This window comes from Balaenoptera musculus, chromosome 8 (genome assembly GCF_009873245.2).
Source record: "Balaenoptera musculus isolate JJ_BM4_2016_0621 chromosome 8, mBalMus1.pri.v3, whole genome shotgun sequence".
Lineage (NCBI taxonomy): Eukaryota > Metazoa > Chordata > Mammalia > Artiodactyla > Balaenopteridae > Balaenoptera > Balaenoptera musculus.
The window spans coordinates 73,183,481-73,205,068 of NC_045792.1; the positions used below are offsets into that span (position 1 = coordinate 73,183,481).

The window sequence follows — 21,588 nt, forward strand, 5'->3', positions numbered from 1 at the left end:
CGGGTTCCCTTTGACTTTGAAAGTGACCTAAGAACCAGGTCAGTGTTGGAAATAATTTCCTTTTTATTTATAATATTTTCAGAGGAGCTTAAAACATACAATGAGAATAGTCCTAATATTACTCAGGAATTTCTCTTAATTGTGTTAATGGAGATAAGATAGAAATGCAAACACTAGACCTCAATTTTTAAGTGAAAACGTAGGATCTCTCCAACACTGGTTGACTGGGAGGGTGGGCTGTGGGAATCTGAAGTCCCACACGCAAGGTTGGTACAGCCTTATAAACGCAGGACCCGTGTGTACAGCCATTGCAGAACTGTGTCGCTTCGTGAGACCCTCGATCTCTTTATAGTAATATTGCGGAATCCGCTGCCTGCAGGTTTGGAGAGGTGGCAACAGGATCTAGCCGAAGAGAAAGAGGGAAACATGACAGTGATTTAACTCCTTCCTCTGCGCCCACCTCAGCAGCCCAGTCCGCTCCTTTGGCGGCTGCGCCTCGGCTTGGATGCAGTGAGACGTGTCCCTCCCATGCTTCCCTTAATTAGGAGGAGGCAAACTTCTATCATTCCCTCCCGCCGGCTTCGGTTTAGTAATCAGACCCACATGAGTCACGCCAAACACGCAGCCCCCTCCCGCCCGAGTGACAACTGGCCAGCGTACTCTCAGCTGTTGTCCCTTTAAAATTCGAATCCAAGGAGGTAATGATTTATCAAACTTGTCTTATCAAGAAAATGTCAAACGAAGGGCACCTTGCTTTGCACTGACGCAAACCTGGCCTTTCCCAAGGAGATATAGAAAGCGCCTCTCTTGCTGGAGCCGAACCCAGTCTTGTCAATAGCTGGTTTCACTCTCTACCTTCAATCTATTGCCAGTTTCAGACATGGTGAGTGTTTGCTTTGTTCTTTTAAGGGGAGAGGGGGCTGCGAGGGTAGGAAGGGCAGATTCGTTTTGGATATTTCTTTTTGAAATGTTGTGTGCGTTCTGGAAGGCGAAGGGAGCTCACATTGTACTTGTGAGCAACACCTGGGGTCGGAAAGAGGTTTCCGAGGCTGTGGAGCTGAGAGGTTGGAGGTGTCTCCCAACCCCGCTATTCTGAGAACTGTCCTTGGTGCTGAAAAGCCAGGTGCCAGTACTGAAGAGAGCCGCTGTGGGTCCTAGAGGCTATTGAGATAAGAATGCTGGCTCGAACTGAGATGCTTAGATTTGGTGCAGATTAATTTAGATTTGGTGCAGATTAAAGAGTTCTGATCTGTGCGTTTGTGAAAGAAGGTTAGACGAGAGGTGTGTGGTTGAGGTGAAGGTAATATGATTATTCTTACCGTATAATAGTAATTATTGGAACTAATATTTACAAAGCCCTGAAAGATAACACGAGGGGAGAAAGTGGATGGAAAAAACACCTCTGGCAGTTATTTTCATTTGAACCTCAATTGGGAGAAAGCAAATGAGAATTAGTCGTGAGTTTTGGTTCCCAAGCCAGTGTAGGGGCATGGATATTAAACTCTTGTGAATAGTTATTCTTGGGGAGTGGGAGGACCAAAAAACTTCTCATGTTCTTTTACATATCTGGGAATCTAGAAATGAATGTAGGTTGTGTAAGATAAATCCAGTTACTACCTTGTGTTTGAAATCTGGTTTATTACTGTTCTTGTGGGGTTGTTGTTACTGTTATTTTCGTCGTTATCCTTATTCTTGCTTTTGGTACCTGGCGGGTGGGGGTGGGTTTTGGAGCGCTGGGATTCGCACAACCGATTTGGCCTCAAACACTCGCAGGTGCCAGGGCATCAGCTTTTGTGACCGCAGCTTGTTTATCGCTTATTAAAAAAAAAAAAAAAAAGCAATGTGCATTGTTGAATGACAAAGGAAATGGGGCGGAAAATTAAAGAATCTTTCTACAATGGTGATGGGAACGTGGGCACCCTACAGTCGTGATGTGAAATCCAAAGAGGGCAGGGACCTCATGGCTGTAGGGTTATTTCCGCCCTCCACTTCTCCCCCCTCCAAAAAACATTTCTGCATCTTTTCTTAGCTCACCTTCTATCAGGGAGGAGAATATTAGTTTCTTTATGTCATCCAGTTATCCACAAGACGGACAGACTGAGAAATAATGATTACAGTTTTTCTTGGAGAAGGAAAAAAAAATCCAGATTCCAATTTGTTCCCTAGATATTATGTCGGGACCTGAGTTGTGAACGTCTCTATATGTAGATACAGGTATTTTTAAAGCTGCCGTGACTTTTTTTTTTTTTTTTTTTTTGCACGAACTTCGCATTATGTTTGCAGGATTGCGGTGCTCCCAAGGAAATGAATAAACAACCAGCCAACAGCCTGGAGGCGGCGGTGACGCTGGGCCACCACGATGGCTCGTGCGCACCCAGGACGAGCCCGGAGCAGGGCCTTCCCGCGGCGACCGCCGCGCCGCCGCCGCGTGTGCCAAGGTCCTCTTCCACCGGCGCCCAAACTTTCCATTTCCCCGACGCGCGAGCCTGCGAGGCCGAGCGGCCGGGAGTAGGGGCTTGCAAACTCGGTAGCCCGCGGGCGCCGGCGGCCTCGGGGGCTCTGCGGGACTTGAGCGAGGCGCACGGCGCGCAGGCCGCCCCTCCTTCAGGGGACGCCGGGCCCGGCAACGCGCTGCATTGTAAGATTCCGGCCCTGCGCGGCCCGGAGGGGGATGCGAACGTGAGCGTGGGCAAGGGCACCCTGGAGCGGAACAATACCCCGGCCGTAGGCTGGGCGAATATGAGCCAGAGCACCGTGGTGCTGGGCACGGATGGAACCACGTCCGTGCTCCCGGGCAGCTTGGCCACCTCTGCCGTCCAGGTAAGCAGGTCGCGCTCGAGCCACGCCGCCTCCTGCTCCCCAGCCGCGCGAGAGGCGAGCCTGGCCGAAGCGGGTGCACGTGTGCTGATGGGGAGACCGGTTGGCAGTGCCAGGTGATGGATGCGGGAGGCAGCTTTGGGGCTTCGGAAACTCGCACTGCGCTGGGGTCACTAGTTCAGGGCGCGAGGGCTGCAGCGAAGCTGCCAGAGGAATTGCGACCTCAGGACCTGCCGCTACCTACCCCTTCCCAGCCTCAGGGGTAGCGGAAATCCAGGTGCAGACTCATTAAGCAGTTGAGGCATTTAGATTCTTACCCCTTTCTGCGGAGAGGACTCCCCCTCTTGCTAATGACTGGGTCTTTTTTTTTTCCAAAACAATTCTTAATTTAAAAAAGGAGAAGAAAATACAGAGAAAAACCTGGGGGAATAATAATTTAAGTCCTGTAGGCTTTGCACTGCGAATTACATTTATCACACGAGAACTCATTTGATGAGAGGTGGCTTACATGAGGCCAGTACTGAAGTTTAAGCCTCAGAGCCTATATTTTCCAAAACCTGGTACCTAATTTTGTATATATATTGTTTTTCTTAGAGTACCTCTCTCAATTGTATGAGCCTCAGGCCCCAAAAACCTGGATTCACCTGTGCATTTGATCCTTTACGCTCAACCAGAGGCATGAAAAGCCCACAAAGCAAATCCCAGTCCTGAGTTAGGGATGAGGCAGCTATTCCTGGTGGCCCCCCTCCCATATGGACTTTTGTCTTCTTCCATCTCCCTCCAGTTTCTCTTCCTCCTTCCCAGATTTCTTTCCTCCATCCCCTTTCACATATTTTAGCTCTTCCTTTCCCATTGCCTGCCTCTACGCTATCTCCTCTCCTCCCCTGGGCTCAAGGGCTAAGCGTGTGTAGCCAGTGGTGGGCTCTTGAACCAGAACATCTGTCTGTGTGAGATCTAGGGTGTGTATAGCCCTTCTTAGTTACTCTAGTGTTTGTACACACACACACACACACACACACACACACACACACACACACACACGCCCACGCAGCAAGAGCTCAGCTGTTACAATAATTAGAAATGGACATAAACTTAGGCTTTCCCGCTTGCCCTTGCTTTTGGGGTCCGCCTCTGGAGCGTTTGACTGTGTGCATTAACAGCCAGTGACAGCATGTGCCCAAGAGTGTGACCTCAGGTAGAGGCAGAAAATTTGTTCCGCGTGCCTTGCTTAACCTCCGCACTGCGGCAAAAGGAGCTGGAATCCCCACCCTTCGTAGCCCCGGAAGAATTGAAGTGGGGGGGGGCGGTGGCTGGAGGTGGTATGTGTGTGGGAGGAATGTAGTGGGGATATTAAAGGTGTTCAGTATAGATCAAGCCCTGCCTTTGCCTATTTTCAGCTCTGCCCATCTTTCTGATTCTCGCCTTTCTGACGCCCACCTCGGCCCTCCTCCTCTCTCCCCAAGACTTCCTTCCCATTTTGGCAGCTGCTTCTTTACCCTCCATGGCCTGTGGAACAGTGTGGACGTGCCAGGTTGCTAGAATGAGGTGGAGGGTGACTGAGGATGTGGAAGCTGTGCAGTGGCTCGGGTCCCTGGCAGCTTTGTGTGGTGTCCAGGCGTCCTGAACATTTCCCGAGTTTATTTGAGGTGGCTTCACCTACAGTTTTTTCTGCTTTCCAGTGAGGCATTCCAGAACCAGGGACTGCCCCAAGAAAGCATCTTAGTGTGAGCTTGGAGAGGTGAGCTCCAAAGATCCACAGACTGCGGGAGCTGGGGGGTGCCTCAGGGGACAGTGATTCTGAGCCCCTCAGTTTACAGATGGGGACATAGAAGCTCAGCAAGGGCCAGTGACTTGCCTGGGGTTATCCAGCTGGGAGGATAAAGTTTAGACCAGAACTCAAGGTTTTCAATGTCCTGTCTCTTTGCATGTCTGTTTCTCCATTCTCCCTGTTGTTTCACCCTCCCCCGGTGTCTCTCTCCTTCCCACTTCCCTTGCCCCACTGCTGAAAGGTGCCCCCTTCAATGAGCTGACCAGGCAGGTCCTGCCCGTAGGCTTTAGAGAAAGTGAGGCAGGGGCTCTGGCTGGCTTCAGGCATTGCAGCTCTCCTTCTGGCCTTAGCATGGGGTCCAAAAAAAGAAAGGGCTGAGTAAGGGGTGTGAGGAATTTTGGGGGGAGGGGTTGGTTAGGGACCTGCTTGCTGGGGACTCTAGGCATGATATTGGGGGCCTGCTTGCCAAATGAACTCTTGGTCATGGGTTGGGGATGGAGCGACCTGCTTGCAATCAACCTACAGTTCAAGGTTTGGGGAAAGCTGCTTGCTGGTGTGATTTGACGGCAGGATTTGGGAAAGAGGGGTTCAGGAGTCTATTTAAGATGGCTCTTCAGATCAGAATTGGGAGCCTCCTGCTGAACGACTCTCTGCAGGGTTGAAGGGTCAGGGCCCTGCTTGTAGATGCATCCTCTCTTCAGAATTGGGGTCCTGCTTGCCGATGCATCCTCGGTTGAAAAGTGGGGTCCTGCTTGCTGGGAAGGATCCTCAGCAGTGGGGGAGGGGCGGAATGGGGCCTGCTTGCGGACCTTCTCCGGGGCTGGTATCCGACCATGTGCTTTTCCGCCCCCAGGAGGACGAGCAAGGGGATGAGAATAAGGCCCGAGGGAACTGGTCCAGCAAACTGGACTTCATCCTGTCCATGGTGGGGTATGCAGTAGGGCTGGGCAATGTCTGGAGGTTTCCCTACCTGGCCTTCCAGAACGGGGGAGGTATGGCTTTTCCGCTCTTTCCGCCTGCGGCGGGGCGGGGTGGGCACTTGTGGGTTGGGGGGTGACGCAGAGCCCCGGGACAGGGACCGAAGCTGAGAGGAGAGGCTCAGAGAAGACTCCTCACACTCCAGTTCGTCCCCTGTGGGCATCCGTGTGAAGCCGGAGGGCAGGAGCTATTGAAAGTGGTTGGCACTAGATCCAGGAGGCTTTTATCTGGAGATGGAGCTCAGAGGCGAGATGGGTCCCCACGCTTCCTCACTGGTCCAGCTTGGGGGGCTGGGCCCCGATTCAACTGAGCATTGATGCAGGGAAGTTCAAATCCTAATTTAGCCCACAAGTATTTCGGTATCCGACACACTCCCCGCACCTAAACAACTTTAGAGCCAGGAGCTGTGCGGTCCTGGACACTGAATTAAGGAGGTTTTAAGATCATAACCTGGAAATCCGAGCCTACATAGGGGACTTTGGGAATGGGCGCTTGGGTCGTGCAGAACACAGGATGCAGGTGAACCAGGAGTGGGGAGAACAGAGGGGCTGGGGGTTGTGCTGTTGAAGATCTATTAGAAGCACCCCCCCACACACATCCTCATGGGCACAAGCAGGGCATACTCTGACTTTAGCAAAAATCGTTTTGCACAAACGGTTTCCGTTTCATTTGTCCTCACTGGGTGGAAGGAAAACCGTTTCTAAAGTGGGGAGGACGCCAGTGAGGCATGCACCAGCTGCCAGGCCTCTAGGATCCTCTCCTGTACCCACCGAGGAGGGACCTGGCACGTTCACGGTCCCCTTTGCAAGGCGGGGCTAAACTGACAAGTCAAGCCCCCTCTAGGAATAGGAATTTGCACCTAGGATTCCCTTTCACAGCTTCTCAACTGGACCAAGGAGACCAGAGCCGTGCCCCTCACCCCATCGGGTTAGGCAGCTTAAGTTTTGTGTGTTTGTTTGTTTGGTTGGTTGGTTTTGTTTTTTGATTTTGGTCTCTCGGTGCGCTCCAGGCACAAGGACAAGGGACAGATGCAGCGCCACGTGATGATGAAAACGGAAAAATATGTTAATACCCCTCCCCCTAATTCCAAATTAGGACACGTTGACAAGTATTTATGAGGAGTGCAGAGCGTTCGCAATCAGGGGTGCCCCGGAAACACACATACGGGCGCCCCAGCCGTGTTACCCCTTGGTTCTCTGCAGGGAGTCCCCGGACCAGGGTGCTGCGTTAAGCTTTACAGTACCAGGAAAGGGGGCGACACTCAGGATGAGGGTGGGAAGGGAATTCCAGTCCAGGGAGCGCGGCAGCTTTGCAGCCCTGCTGCTCTCTCTGCTGGACAAGTCAAAAGGGTCCGTGCTTTGCTCGGCCCGGGATCTGCGATCTGCAATCTGCGAAGTGTTGGGCTGCGCAGGGAGTGGGACGCTGGGAGGGAAGGCAACCTCTTCCGCACTGCGGCTCTGGGCCCCTTCGCGCGGGTGGAGAGCTCGCTTCCTCCCTCCCAGGAGCAAAAGAGAAAGATTAGGCAATCTACATCTTTCTTGAAAACCCATTCAGGAGAGGATAAAGCAAGAGCCCTGGTTTAAAGCAAGAGCCCTGGTTTTGCCCCGGCAGGAAAGGCCTTTCCAGCAGGAGGAAGAGACTAGAGAAAGATCAGCTTTCCTTCAGTGGAGCCCAGTGTTCTGGGCTCTGGCATCTCGAGTCCTGAATTGGTTCTGACTCTGCGACAGAACTCCCTTGTCCAAAGGTCATGGCTATTCCCCAAGCCTCTACCAAACAACCTCAAAGAATCCTTGAGGATAAAGAACCCCAGAGAACCCTCAGGAAGTCTGCGGAGACCTGCCAGCTACTGGTGCCCTAGACTGGGCGTTCTGGAGAATAGACATGAAGGATCAACATCAGGGGCCCTCGGTCTAGATAAGACACCCACATAAATAGTGTCAAGTGCTTAGCGCCTGGGGAGATGTACTGTGGGAGGACAGAGGAAGGAGGCTTCCTGAAGGAGGAAGCATTTGAGTTGACCTTGAAGGATGGAAGGGACTTCTAATGTGGAGAAGGAAGTTGAGACGTGTGTGATGGCTGAGGCAGTGGGGAAAGGGATGTCCCTGCCACCCGTCTGGCAGAGCAGGTCCAACCCTGGTTGGCAGAAGGTATGCAGGTAGCAAGTTGAGGGCTCCTGGAGTCCTAGCTTAGAAGATTTTAAGGTTTTGGAGGGCTGAGGTGCCAATGAGATTTCACCAAATCTGACTCCAGTAGTGAATCAAAGGTGTGGATTTGTTGAACATTAGAAGAGCTTAATTTGGGGACATTGAGGTACTAAAATAAGAAAGAGAAAAGAAGAGAAAATAAAACTCACCCAGTACGCAACCCCTAGTGACCCATCCAGTGGGGAACTGAAAAAAAGAATGTGTTTGCAGGGTACCCTTGTACTTTTGAGAGGAGGGCTCTTAAATGTCCTGGGTACCTGTGGTTGAGCTGGAATATCGAAAGCTTCCTAGAGAAGGCAAGGGAGCTTCCTCCCTGAGGGGGAAGGTGGAGCCAGCTGGCCTGGGCCTCCCTGGGCTCTCACCTCCCACTCTCTCTTTCCAAGGTGCTTTCCTCATCCCTTACCTGATGATGCTGGCTCTGGCAGGGTTGCCCATCTTCTTCCTAGAGGTGTCTCTGGGCCAGTTCGCCAGCCAGGGGCCGGTGTCTGTGTGGAAGGCCATCCCAGCCCTACAAGGTGAGTCTCCCCTGCCTTCCAGCTCCCTCAGCCCTCCCCTGCCCTCTATGGCACCACGTGGCCCCGGGGAGGGAGACCGGCTTCTGTGATCAGGAGAACCCACTCCTTCCTTCTCTGTTTGATCAGTTTCACCACTGGGGCCCTCTGGAGAATGGCCCAAGATCACCTCTGGCATTGTTCCGTTCCTGGCAGAATGCCTCAATGTCCCTGGTAGACACAAGAGTCTATCCCACTATTAGTGTATCCATCTGTAAGAGAGAGCCAAGACCTAGGTCCCCACCCTGTGCCCAACTGTAAGGATTCCACAGGATTTGGAGGAAATGAATTCCTGGAACTTTTGCTTCCACAGGCTGTGGCATCGCAATGCTGATCATCTCCGTCCTAATAGCCATATACTACAATGTGATTATTTGCTACACACTTTTCTACCTGTTTGCCTCCTTTGTGTCTGTGCTGCCCTGGGGCTCCTGCAACAACCCTTGGAACACGCCAGAATGCAAAGATAAAACCAAACTTTTATTAGGTAAGTTTGGAGATACCTACACTAGGTGAACTATTCATTCATTCAATGAAGACGAATTGAGCACATATTATGTTTGCCAGGTTTTATGCTAGGTGCTGGGGGCACAGAGATTAAAACCAACATCAAATATACTTAATTCTAATATTTAAGGAGCTCATGGCCTAGAGGAGGGGTAATCAAACTTTTGTTTGCTCATGAATAGCTGGAGTGTTTGTTTAAAATGTAGAATTACAAGTCCACCAAATAGTCTGAGTTACTAGATTTGGCTGGGGTCAGGTCCCCAGGTGACTCATATGCATGGTACAACTTGTAAAGCAATGGGGTCTAGCGTCTAGGGGAATGACGCTTGTGATCCTGGGTCCACACTTCACAAATTGCTGCCCAGTGCATGAGGTAAACATGAGAAGAGACACTTAAACTGAGGACCTGTGATAGAAAGGTGCATAACGCAGAAGACCTAACCTAGAAGAGGGGAAGGCTGCCCGGGGAGGCAAGGCGTGTTCCTGGGGGAAGGCTGGTTCCGGCCTGAAATCCACTGGGACTTGAGGACTTGGGGGAACTGTCAGCTTGCTGGGTCAAGGGCAAGAGCGTGGCGGTGAGGAGGAGCAGGGCAGAGTGGCTGGCAAGGCTTCTGGTCTGTAAGACGTTTTGCCCCTGATGGTACATGTGTTTGTGTCAGGTAACTTCTCCTCTCTGGATCTCAGTTTTCCTCATTTGAAAAATAGAAATCCTAACAACATTCTTCATCCTACTTACCTCTGTAAGGAGAAAAGAAACGGAGGACATGATCGTAGTTGGAAAAGCGTACAAATAGAAGGTGCTAGTATCAGTTGCCTTTGAAGGTGCTGATCATTTTAATGGACACCAATAAGCAAGTAGTTTCTTCTCTCCCCAGCGGAGCTGTTATTCCCTTTAAGCTGGATCTGGCTGAAGTCAGAATCCTGTGGTCTCTGTATGATTGGCTTTTAGTGTTGGTCCCCCAAACCAGTACTTTTGCCCTGACAGCCTGCACACTGCAGAACTAGGAAGTTACTTAAACGCTTTGAGTGTGTAAGAGAGAAAGTTGATCCGTCCCTCCCACACCCCAGAGAGATGCACATTCCTAAAAGCAGTAATTCACACTGGAGTATTTTTACACACATGTGCATGTATGCACACAACATGTCCAGCCTCCACCTTGAGAAGCTTTGAATGTGACTGCAGGAAAGCTAAAACTGGAGACATGCGCCCATCAAATTCAAGCCCAGTGCACCTGAGGTGCTCAGGAATGGGAGGATGGGGATTTGTGGGGTTCCCAGGTGTGCGGCCCACTAGTGGAATGACCGAGAGTAAGTGCCTCCAGACCCTCTGGGCCTCATCTTTACAATCTCCATGCGGACGGATTCTTAACTTAGCGCAGTGGTTCTCAGCCCAAGCTGCTACACAGTAGAATCACCTGGGGAACTAGCAAATCAAGACATCACTTAGGGTCCAGCCCAGACCAATTAAATTGGGCGCTCTGGGGATGGAGCCTAGGAATCTATTTTTACAGTTCCCCAGCTGCACCCAAGGGTAAGAACCACCAGGTTGGTGTTTGCCCACGTCCCTTAATTAAGCTGCCCTTAACCATGTTTGGAATGGAGTGCCCACTTCCTTTGCCCTGCAGTCCCTATCAACTCAGGGTCACCTCTGCAAAGCTGCTGTCTGAGAGAACCCCACTCAGGTACCCCACTTAAGGTAGCTGTTCTCAGATTCACAACCAACAATCTGCTGCCGGAATGGATTCCCAAAAATGCCATTTTGGCAAAGTGCATTTTCTAGGATGTGGGGCTGGAATGGAGAAAAACCTCAAGGTCATAACAGTGCCCTGCCTGTCCTTCCCAGATTGTGTCTGGGACGGAAGTTACTTTCCAAGGGAGTACCTCTTCCAAGGAGAGATGTTGCCTTGATCCAGCCTCCAAGGAAGCTTCCCTGGGCACGTCCCTCAGGGAATCACATGGGTCCCACAGCTGTTCCTCGGGAGGGATAGGAGTTCAGAAACACGTTCTCCTCTGCTAACAATAGCCACTAATATTTGTGCAGCACCTTAATAATAATAGCCAGCATTACTTACTACACACCAAGCACCATGTTAAACCCTTTAACTCATATTACCAATGTTAAGATGGATAACAAGCCAACATATGGTTTAATTATTATTTCCATTTTACAGGTGAAAAATATGGAGCTCAAGTTTATAAAGCTAGCTCTGTGGTAGAGCTTAGATTAGATTTGACCCCAAGTGTGCCTGCCTCCCAAGGCCATGGTCCTAACCACCATGTTAAATGCGCCGCAGCTTACAAAGCAGCTTCATAAATGATGTCTCTGCTATTCCTAATAAGAGCTGTATACGTCCCAAGGGGCAGGTGACATGATCACTATTTCACAGGTGACAAAGTAGATTCTAAGCCTTAGAGGGTGGAAGTATCAGGCCACAAGTCTCAAGGTAGAGCCAGCACAAGAATTTGGGTCTCATGACCCCTGATTCTCTGCTCATCCAGGGTTCCTGAAGGTTCTATTCTATCAGTCCTGGCAGAGTGACATCTGTCCAGTTGTTCCCTAACTGATGTTTTTAGCTGAGATTCTGTGGGTTTAAAAGAAAGTTCGTTTAAACAGTAGTCTGACTTAGTAATTCCACTTCTGGGGATCTATTGTTAGAGGAAAATCAGAGACACAGGTAAGGACTATTCGAGATTGTTCATTGCAGTCACATTTACAATCTAGGAAAACACCGGAAACACTTAGACGTGTAACAAAAATTCAATAATTCCGTGGTTCAAGTAAATTATAGTGCATCCATAGGATGAAGTATTCTATAGTCTTTAAAAGTGAATATTCATTAAACATAGGGAAATCGTCAGCATATCATGTTAAATGTAAAAGCAGGATACCAATTTATAGTATAATTTCATTTTTACTAACAATATGTGCTGACTAGAAAACATATAGGAAGGTGATACGCAAAATGTTAACTGGTAAACTTGGGGCCATTCTTTTTTTTCTACATTTTCTATCAGGGATGTGTATTTATTTTATAGTCGGAGAATATACATGTATATGTATGTGTACGTATATATATATATACACACATATATATAGTGTGTGTGTATTTTTTTACAGCAAGCTGAGCACGATGACTGGGCCAGGCGTGTGGGTGCAGGGCCCCCCCTGGTTTTGTGGAATTTTTTGTCTGGCTCACAATATCCCGGGGAACATGAAAGGCAGAGTGAAGACATTATACAGCTAAGCACCTTGTCGACTGGTATAAACCATAAAAACGATGCAAGCTCTGAGCGGAGAGAGACAATGGACATTTTTCACTCTATTCCCTGGAAACATATGGACAGGCTGGGCAGATCTTATTTCATTCTTAGCCAGTGCTTTAAAAGTTTTTGTTTGTTTGTTGAAGATGGAGGTATCAATCCTTTCCCCTCTCTTAGTGGAGCCCCTCCATCTGTCCTTCCCTGGGTTATCCGCACTGGACCGGGTCCAGGTATCCTTTGTGTAAGTATTGATCCTTTGGGGTCCTGGGGTGTCTTGGAAAAGGGGTTGATGGCCTGACTTTCAGAGACATGGGTAGCTTTGTAGCCCCACTGCTCTGCTGGACAAGACTGGAGTCCAGACAGTGATGTCTCAGGCTGCCTCCCAAGTGGCCATACTGAGAGAGGCTTGTTTAGGAAATGGAAAAACTCCCTCCCCCAAGGCAGTGTTCCACAAATGACCTTCCAGGCTCACCCTACTCCGTGATAGTGGGTCGGTGGTCCCAGGAGAGGGGGGTAGATTCCCACGCCATTATGACCTTCACTCATAGCAGGGAGGGGTTTATCCCATGGCCCCTCAGCTCTGCTAGGGACATACTGCCTGGGAGCCCCACCTCATCATTCAGATGCCAGGACCCTGTACCTGCTCCAGCCATGGGCAAAAGCCCTGGCTCCACCCACCGCGGAGGCTGAGCCTGCCACACATTTCTCAGGTGTAGATTGTGAGAGAGGCTGTCTTCTTTAGGGGCATTCAACCCTCCAGGTATTTGTAATGTTGAAGGGCTAATCCATGCCCTGCCAAGTAAGACCAACAACTGTTCTTTGAAATTAGGAGCTAGCTGGGTCATTTAAAATGGGAAGCGCATAACTACCATTTCTGTTTCTGGAATGGCTTAATTTTCATTAGAACCTTAATTCAGTGATTCCTTTTCTCCCTGGTCTTTCACGTGCTTTCATTTATTCATAATTGCCCGCGTAAAGAGAATCTCATTCGAACAGCTTCCAATTCAGCACGATGCCTATCGCTGTTCTTTGTTCAGGGTTGCTGGGCCGCAGAGCTCGCCGATGACACGGCCCATCGTTCCGTTGCTGGCCGACCCGAAGGCGCAGTGTGCTGGGAAGCACGCCTCTGCCGCCCAGTGGTGGGAAGGGATGTTGCAGGAGGCTTGAGGCTGCAGGGAGCCCTGCTGCAGTGCCTCAGGGACGCTGTGACCCTGCACTGCAGCGGAGAGCGGTGATCCAGAGACGCCCAGAGACGCTCTGTAGGGAAGCTGCCCATGTGCTTCTCAGTGCCAGTTTTGGAAGCAAGCGATTTGACGTTTGCCCGTGTGTTAACGATCTCTTCTGTCTTAGGGGACGTACTTTTGGGCAGGAGGACGAGAAATAACTTCTGTGCTTACTTACAGAAAAGGGCTATGGATGGTGCTTTAATTGTCTTCATTCTGGTCCCTGCTGGGGGCAACAAATGCTTCCTCGGTAAATAGTTGGTAATTATGAGGTGAGAATCCCCCTGAAAGTCTCTGTTATTTGATTAAAGAAGATAATTTTGAGTAAGAAGGCATTTTGAGGACTCTAATAGTGGTGGTTCTCAAACCTGGGAGATCTTGGCAGGAGACATTTGACAGTGTTCATAGACATTTTTGGTTGTCACAACTGGGCTGGGGTGGGGTGGGGGGGGGTGTATGTTCCTGGTATCCAGTGGGCAGAGGCCAGGGATGTTACTAATACCCTGCAAGGCATGGACAGAGAGTTTTCTCGTCCCAAGTGTCAGTAGTACTGCTGTTTAGAAAAATTCTGGTCTAAAGGACTAATCAGAGGGAAGGGATTCTTTTAATTACTCTTTTCAATTTTATCCAGTATTCTGAGATATTCTGGGGGAATGTGTGGGAGGTAGTAGATAATTTACGGCTGGCAAGTGGGATTGAGAGATGATGTTGAGGATTAGAGATGCTCACCCCATGCAAAGGTATAACAATGGCGATTGCATTACGGCTAAAGTTTTACTGAATCCAGCTGTGTGCTAGGCATTGCATGAAATTTTTCCATTCATGATCTATCTCACTTAATTTGGTTCTTGGAACAACCTTCAAACTAGATACACTATTATCAGAAAATGGAGGCTTGGACAGATTAAGGAACTCATCCAAGCTCTCAGGGCTAGTGGAACTCCTGAACCCATGGTTTTACCCACTTCGCTGTTCCACAGAGGGCATAAATTGGGATTCCATGCACCAGATCTAGGCTGCATGTGCTTTTTTTTGGTTTTGTTTTGTTTTGTTTTGGTCCACAGTGCTTAAGGACAATTTGGCCTTATTTCCAATGTTTTTTTTTTTTTTTTTCACACACACACTGTATTTTATTTTTACAAGAGATAAATAGACTGACACCAAGCATTGTACATGGATGACCACAACAAAAGCAACAATGATTGCAATTACCAAACATGAAACACACTCATACTATGTCATAATATTGACATTCAGTCCAGTAATCCTACACTGTAACAGCTCCTTTACTTTGCAGTGAAAATTGATTTGTATATTCTTTGCCTCTGAGTCCTTGTGGGATTTTTTTTTTTTTAATTCAAACAGAAAGTCACAAAAATTATACTCATCCTCATCAGTTCACTCAGTCCCATGTAATTAATTTTTTTTTCATCTTGATCTTTTGTTAGCACTTTTATGAGTTCATCAGTTTTTCATTAGAGTTCTGAAAATGCTTATTCATTCAGTTCAGCAGTACAGTCAGTTACCAGAAACCTGTACTTGTCAGAGTCTTTTCCATGAATTTCCTGAAGATGAAACCCTTTTATAGGAACATATTTACAAAAGCATCAAAGTACACCCAGAACTGTCTGTAAATGACAGAAGACTTAAAAATGACCATGGTTAAAGATTTGATGAAAGTTCATAATAATGCAGTTGACAAGAAAATTAGTTATTTCTGAGATATACATTTTAAAGTAATAACTAGGATTATGACTTATAACATTATACCAGAACATATAAGATTTTTAGAAATTTCATGTAATGTCTGAAACATTTATATTAACATATTTCCATACAAATAACCCAATGAAAGTTTAGTATTAGTTGTTTTGTTTGTTTTTTTATACTGCAGGTTCTTATTAGTCATCAGTTTTATACACATCAGTGTATACATATCAATCCCAATCGCCCAATTCAGCACACCACCATCCCCACCCCACCGCAGTTTTCCCCCCTTGGTGTCCATATGTCTGTTCTCTACATCTGTGTCTCAACTTCTGCCCTGCAAACCGGCTCATCTGTACCATTTTTCTAGGTTCCACATACATGCGTTAATATACGATATTTGTTTTTCTCTTTCTGACTTACTTCACTCTGTATGACAGTCTCTAGATCGATCCACGTCTCAACAAATGACTCAATTTCGTTCCTTTTTATGGCTGAGTAATATTCCATTGTATATATGTACCACATCTTCTTTATCCATTCGTCTGTCGATGGGCATTTAGGTTGCTTCCATGACCTGGCTATTGTAAATAGTGCTGCAATGAACATTCGGGTGCATGTGTCTTTTTGAATTACGGTTTTCTCTGGGTATATGCCCAGTAGTGGGATTGCTGGGTCATATGGTAATTCTATTTTTAGTTTTTTAAGGAACCTCCATATTCTTCTCCATAGTGGCTGTATCAATTTACATTCCCACCAACAGTGCAAGAGGGTTCCCTTTTCTCCACACCCTCTCCAGCATTTGTTGTTTGTGGATTTTCTGATGATGCCCATTCTAACTGGTGTGAGGTGATACCTCATTGTAGTTTTGATTTGCATTTCTCTAATAATTAGTGATGTTGAGCATCTTTTCATGTGCTTCGTGGCCGTCTGTATGTCTTCTTTGGAGAAATGTCTATTTAGGTCTTCTGCCCATTTTTGGATTGGGGTGTTTGTTTCTTTAATATTGAGCTGAATGAGCTGTTTATATATTTTGGAGATTAATCCTTTGTCCGTTGATTTGTTTGCAAATATTTTCTCCCATTCGGAGGGTTGTCTTTTCGTCTTGTGTATGGTTTCCTTTGCTGTGCAAAAGCTTTGAAGTTTCATTAGGTTCCATTTGTTTATTTTTGTTTTTATTTCCATTACTCTAGGAGGTGGATCAAAAAAGATCTTGCTGTGATTTATGTCAAAGAGTGTTCTTCCTATGTTTTCCTCTAAGAGTTTTATAGTGTCCAGTCTTACATTTAGGTCTCTAATCCATTTTGAGTTTATTTTTGTGTATGGTGTTAGGGAGTATTCTAATTTCATTCTTTTACATGTCGCTGTCCAGTTTTCCCAGCACCACTTATTGAAGAGACTGTCTTTTCTCCATTGTATATCTTTGCCTCCTTTGTCATGGATTAGTTGACCATAGGTGCGTGGGTTTATCTCTGGGCTTTCTATCTTGTTCCATTGACCTGTGTTTCTGTTTTTGTGCCAGTACCATATTGTCTTGATTACTGTAGCTTTATAGTATAGTCTGAAGTCAGGGAGTCTGATTCCTCCAGCTCCGTTTTTTTCCCTCAAGACTGCTTTGGCTATTCGGGGTCTTTTGTGTCTCCATACAAATTTTAAGATGATTTGTTCTAGCTCTGTAAAAAATGCCATCCAATGTTTTAAAATGGAGAGATTTCATGTAAATATCCGGATTTTCTGCATCTTTTATCAGGACACCTAGAAAAGCATGGCACTGATTGGCTGGTAAGTCGTCCCTTGGTATTAATGGGATTGGTTCCAGGAGCCCTTTCGGATACCAAAATCTGCAGATGTTCAAGTCCCTTATATAAAATGGTGTAGTACAATGAAAACAGTATTCAGCCAACCGCCATTCAAATTTCGTTCTGTGGTTGATTGAATCCATGGATGTAAAACTGCGGATACGGAGGGCAGACCGTACTCTCTGTTTTGCCACCCCTTTTTACCCTCCATTTTATATCTTTGTAATTTGTGTCACCAGCCTGGCTTCTGAAGGTGTTTGAGTTTATGTTCCCTGCTCTCTGCTTCCCAGTAAAGTGATTAAGAGCATGGCCTCCAAAGAGAGAGTGACTGTTTGCCTCCTGATTCTGTTGTGTGACCTTGGCAAGCAACCGCACTTCTCTGTGCCCAGTTTCTTTACCTGTAACATACAGATAATAACAATACCTACCTCGCAGGCGTGATATGAGGCTCAAATTAGTTAATGCATATAAGACATTTAAAATAGTACATAGTAAGTGCCATATAAGTGTTAGTTATTGTTGTTATTGTTACTTTTCATTTCTTTATAAATTAACATCCTTTGGCATTAATCCTGATGGACTCTTTATCTAAAATATCCATCAAGTGATCATAGAAACATTGTGATGTGGTCAGAAAGGCTTCAGTATCTTCCTATTTCAAATGAGGATAATCATAGGCACCTCCCAGGTCTTCTGAGGCTTCCACAAGATAATAATTGGTAAAGCGTCCAGCACGGTACCTGACATGCTAAGACTCACCTGCTTAGTTCCCTGTTCCCATCCCAGCCTAGGTCAGGCATTCTCAACCTCAGCACTGTTGACATTTTGGGCTGGATAATTCTCTGTTGTGGGCTGTCCTGTGCATTGTTGGATGTTTAGGAGCATCCCTGGCCTCTGCCCACTAGTTGCCAGTACCATCCTGTTCCCCAAATATGACAACTAAAAATGTCCCCCGACATTGCCAAGTGCCCCCTCGTGCACAAATTCGTTCCCAGTTGAGAACCAATGTGTTCAGTCCTGTTGCAGGCTCACGAGCACGTGCGAGTGTGCAGAAAGCACATGGCACACGTATCTTAGGGAACTTCTGTATGTCGGCTGTTGTGCCAGGCAGTGGGTTCAAGCTGGGCTTATTAGTAAGCCTTCTGTGGTAGAGCCCTTCAGAAGTTTTACTTATGTCTGATTAAAATTCATTTCTGCAAGCCATTTATTTTTTGTGGAGTCATAACGATCTGGCTTTGAATCCTGATTCTCTTCCTCATTAGCTGTGTGATTTTGGTAGAATGACCTAACCTCTGAGCCTTTTTCCTCATCTGAAAGACGGAGGCAATAGTACCCACAGCACAGGCTGTTGTGAGCCTTAGGTGAGATAATGCATGTAAAGTGCTTGGCGTGTAGAGAGCGCTCCAGAAATGAGAGCCGTCGTTGCCGGGACCGGGCACTGCTGGGGGGTACCGGGGGCTCTGGGATGAATAGCACACAATTTTGGGGTTCATCTGCATCTAGCTTTGCTCAGTTAATACCCTTGCAAAGTTACTCTGCAATATTTGGCAAATATGTTTGGCTTTTGTTTTTAAGTTGCTAGAGAGATACACGTGTCTATTTTCTGTACAGATTTCACTGTGTTTTCGTTCCATCCTCTCCTAAACAGATTCCTGTGTGATCAGTGACCATCCCAAAATACAGATCAAGAACTCAACTTTCTGCATGACGGCCTATCCCAACTTGACAATGGTTAATTTCACCAGCCAGGCCAATAAGACGTTTGTCAGTGGGAGTGAAGAGTATTTCAAGTAAGATTTTTAAAAAACTTTTCTAAGAGAAACCCAGTGAATTAGTGACTATCCAACTTGTAGACTAGAGGGATGGGTTGCCTCCCTCTGTACCCTCCCTACCTACTCAGATGCTCAGGGAGGAAGACTTTTTCCCTGGTCTGGCTTCTGGGAGCGAGTTATTGTGCCCTGTGGGCCTGGAGAGGAGAGTTGGCTGAATGCTGGTGGGAACAGAATTGGTGCTGCTGTAGTTCATGATGTTGATGCCAAAAACATTGCAAAACCTTCCTCCGATGTTATCTAAGCAGACCTTCAGCTGACTAGGTTGTTTTTTGTTTTTTCTTGTTTTGTTTTTTTCCTTCTGCACTTGTGAGGGGAAGAGAGACAAAAATTCAGGAAAGTCAGGAAACAAATCATGATCAGTGATTTGGTTTAAAGAAGAACTAATTCTTTCCTTTTTTTTTTTTAAAAAAAAACAGTTCTGTCTTAGTTTTATACTTTCTTCATCCATTTTGCCAGACATTGGGGATTGAGGTTTAGGGATTTAGGAAATCCTCAGCCACCACAGGAAGATTTAATAACGTTCAGGGAATTATTTCATAAGGGAGGTAGATGGAGACAGAGTTCAACAGAGAGTAGATAATGTTCTCTAGCTAGGCCTTAAGTCGGGGGTTGTAAACTCAAATGTACTTGGGGGCAGGGAGGAAGAGGTAAGACGATAGAGAATGGTGGGGACTGTGGCTAACGGGAGGGGAGGTCTGCCCAGTATAAGGGAAGGTGCTGATGCTCAGCTCCAACTGACCCCTGTCTGATGGGAATGTGGGCAGTGCTGCCAGAGCTTCCATTTTACAAGAGAAGTTGGAAATAAAATAGGAGTTTTTATGTGTCTCTCCCACTTTAAATGTTAGCACACTAATTCAAATGAAACACTGGGGTCACGTAAAATGCATGTATCAGGGGGCCCCTGGTTTGTGGCCTTTACTTAGATAGTAGGAAGTGGTTACTATTGTTCCCACTAGTTCTTCCAAGCTTTCTCTCCTGTGGACTAAGAGGGCACATGGATGTTTCCTGTAGAACAGAAGGGGCACTTAGGCTGAATGAAGAAATAACTCCCTTTGAAGAAAACGTAGGACCAGTGAGGGTGGGCCTTGATTCACCCTGAACTCTGAGAAAGGAGTCTGACCTCGTGGTGGGCTGAAATCTGATCACATAATCCACGTGGTCAGGTGTATTATAAAGTGTTTTGCAAATCTGCTTTTGGTGGCTTTGCTAATCCTCTGGGACCAGTCTTAGTTTCCAAGAGGGAATGTTATCAGGAGCTTCTTGGGGCCCATCCAATATCCCTTATTAAATCATGGAGTAGTTGAGATGGCCAAGGGGCCGTGGAACTGTTGGCTAGATGGCCTGCCCATTGTGGGGTTGGGGGTCCTTTTCAATGCTTAGAAGTATGGTCCCTAAGGTTTGGTAGCCCAGGCCGGTTCCACCCTTGGTGACTTCTACTCTACTGTAGAGCCCAGGTTGCCCCAGCAGTTGAGACGAAAAGAGCTCCAGGTTGCTCTCGTGAACCGCAAAACAGCCGCTCACAGTGTCGCTGGCTAGCTGGCCGGAGGGGTGCGGCCCCCTTCGCTTCCCTCAGCAGGTCAGGACGCTCGGCCGTCATGTCTGCAGTCCAGTAGAGTCTGGATGCTGGCTGGCCCTTGGTTCAGGTCACAGAAAGACACCCACCTGCACGCACAACACTTTCATCCAGGCTGTGTGACTTTATTACGGAGTTGAGGGGATCGTCGCATCTGGCGTCATGACTCGTGGTCTCTGAAGCTGCTTCCTCTCCCCGGGGGTGAGGCTGCCTGCTCGCCCTCTAGCCAGGGATGCGGGCGTCGCCACCTTCAGCTTACACACAGGTGCCAGCAGCCGCTACAGATGAGCGCCAGCCCCCTTCTGTTTGCGGCTGGTTGTCTGTCTTCGAATACGTTCCTTGAGTAAGGCCCAGCCAGCCCTGCTTTTACATTTCAGCCAACCTCAGCCCTGGGACATGCCCATCACAACCTGAACTAACATGCACAGCAGCATTTTTAATTCTTTTACCATAATGACTCTGTACTGATTTTTTTAAATTTAAAGTTGTGCAAAAACTATTGGGATACATTCTCATAAAAGAGTAGAACAATACAGAAACACACAAAAATCATCCTTCACAGTTTAGAGTTTCTGTTAGTGATGTGTCCTTATATACAGACAACAACCTCCATAATGCCCATTCTGGGGGCTGCTACACCAGGACCCCCGACGCTGTTGGATTTGTTGCACTGCTCCTGGGGCAGCTCCAGATGACGGTGGAGCTGACATAGCCTTGTTCAGAGCCCGCCCAGGGCCATAATTAATATTTTTTAAGTCGAAGTATAGTTGAATTACAATATTGTGTTAATTTCAGGTATATAGCAAAGTGATTCAGTTACACACACACACATATTCTTTTTTAGATTCTTTTCACATGTAGGTTATTACAAAATATTCAGTATAGTTCCCTGTGCTAATACAGTAGGTCCTTTAGGGCCATAATATATATATATTATTTATTTATTTATTTAATTTATTTATTTTTGGCCGCATTGGGTCTTCGTTGCTGCGCGCGGGCTTTCTCTAGTTGCAGCGAGCGGGGGCTACTCTTCATTGCGGTGCGCAGGCTTCTCATTGCGGTGGCTTCTCTTGTTGCGGAGCACGGGGCTCTAGGCACGCAGGCTTCAGTAGTTGTGGCACGTGGGCTCAGCAGTTGTGGCTCGCGAGCTCTAGAGCGCAGGCTCAGTAGTTGTGGCGCACGGGCTTAGCTGCTCCGTGGCATGTGGGATCTTCCCAGACCAGGGCTCGAACCCGTGTCCCCTGCACTGGCAGGCGGATTCTGAACCACTGCGCCACCAGGGAAGCCCTTTAGGGCCATAATTAATTAAAAGCAGGGTAAATTCAGTGGGTCTCACCGCAGACAGCTGTGGGAGGGAGCCCGGATCAG

General features: G+C 47.4%; 1 protein-coding gene across 1 annotated transcript in view; it reads left to right on the forward strand.

The window, feature by feature from the left end:
- The first annotated feature begins 1,897 nt into the window (after positions 1-1,897).
- The window catches only part of SLC6A5 (solute carrier family 6 member 5), a 53,923-nt gene continuing 34,232 nt past the window's right edge, over positions 1,898-21,588 (forward strand). The window contains exons 1-6 of the mRNA XM_036861326.1: positions 1,898-1,966; positions 2,284-2,820; positions 5,439-5,577; positions 8,151-8,282; positions 8,632-8,805; positions 18,464-18,605. Coding sequence (XP_036717221.1) covers positions 1,898-1,966; positions 2,284-2,820; positions 5,439-5,577; positions 8,151-8,282; positions 8,632-8,805; positions 18,464-18,605 — 1,193 coding nt within the window. The remainder of the gene's footprint in view (positions 1,967-2,283; positions 2,821-5,438; positions 5,578-8,150; positions 8,283-8,631; positions 8,806-18,463; positions 18,606-21,588) is intronic.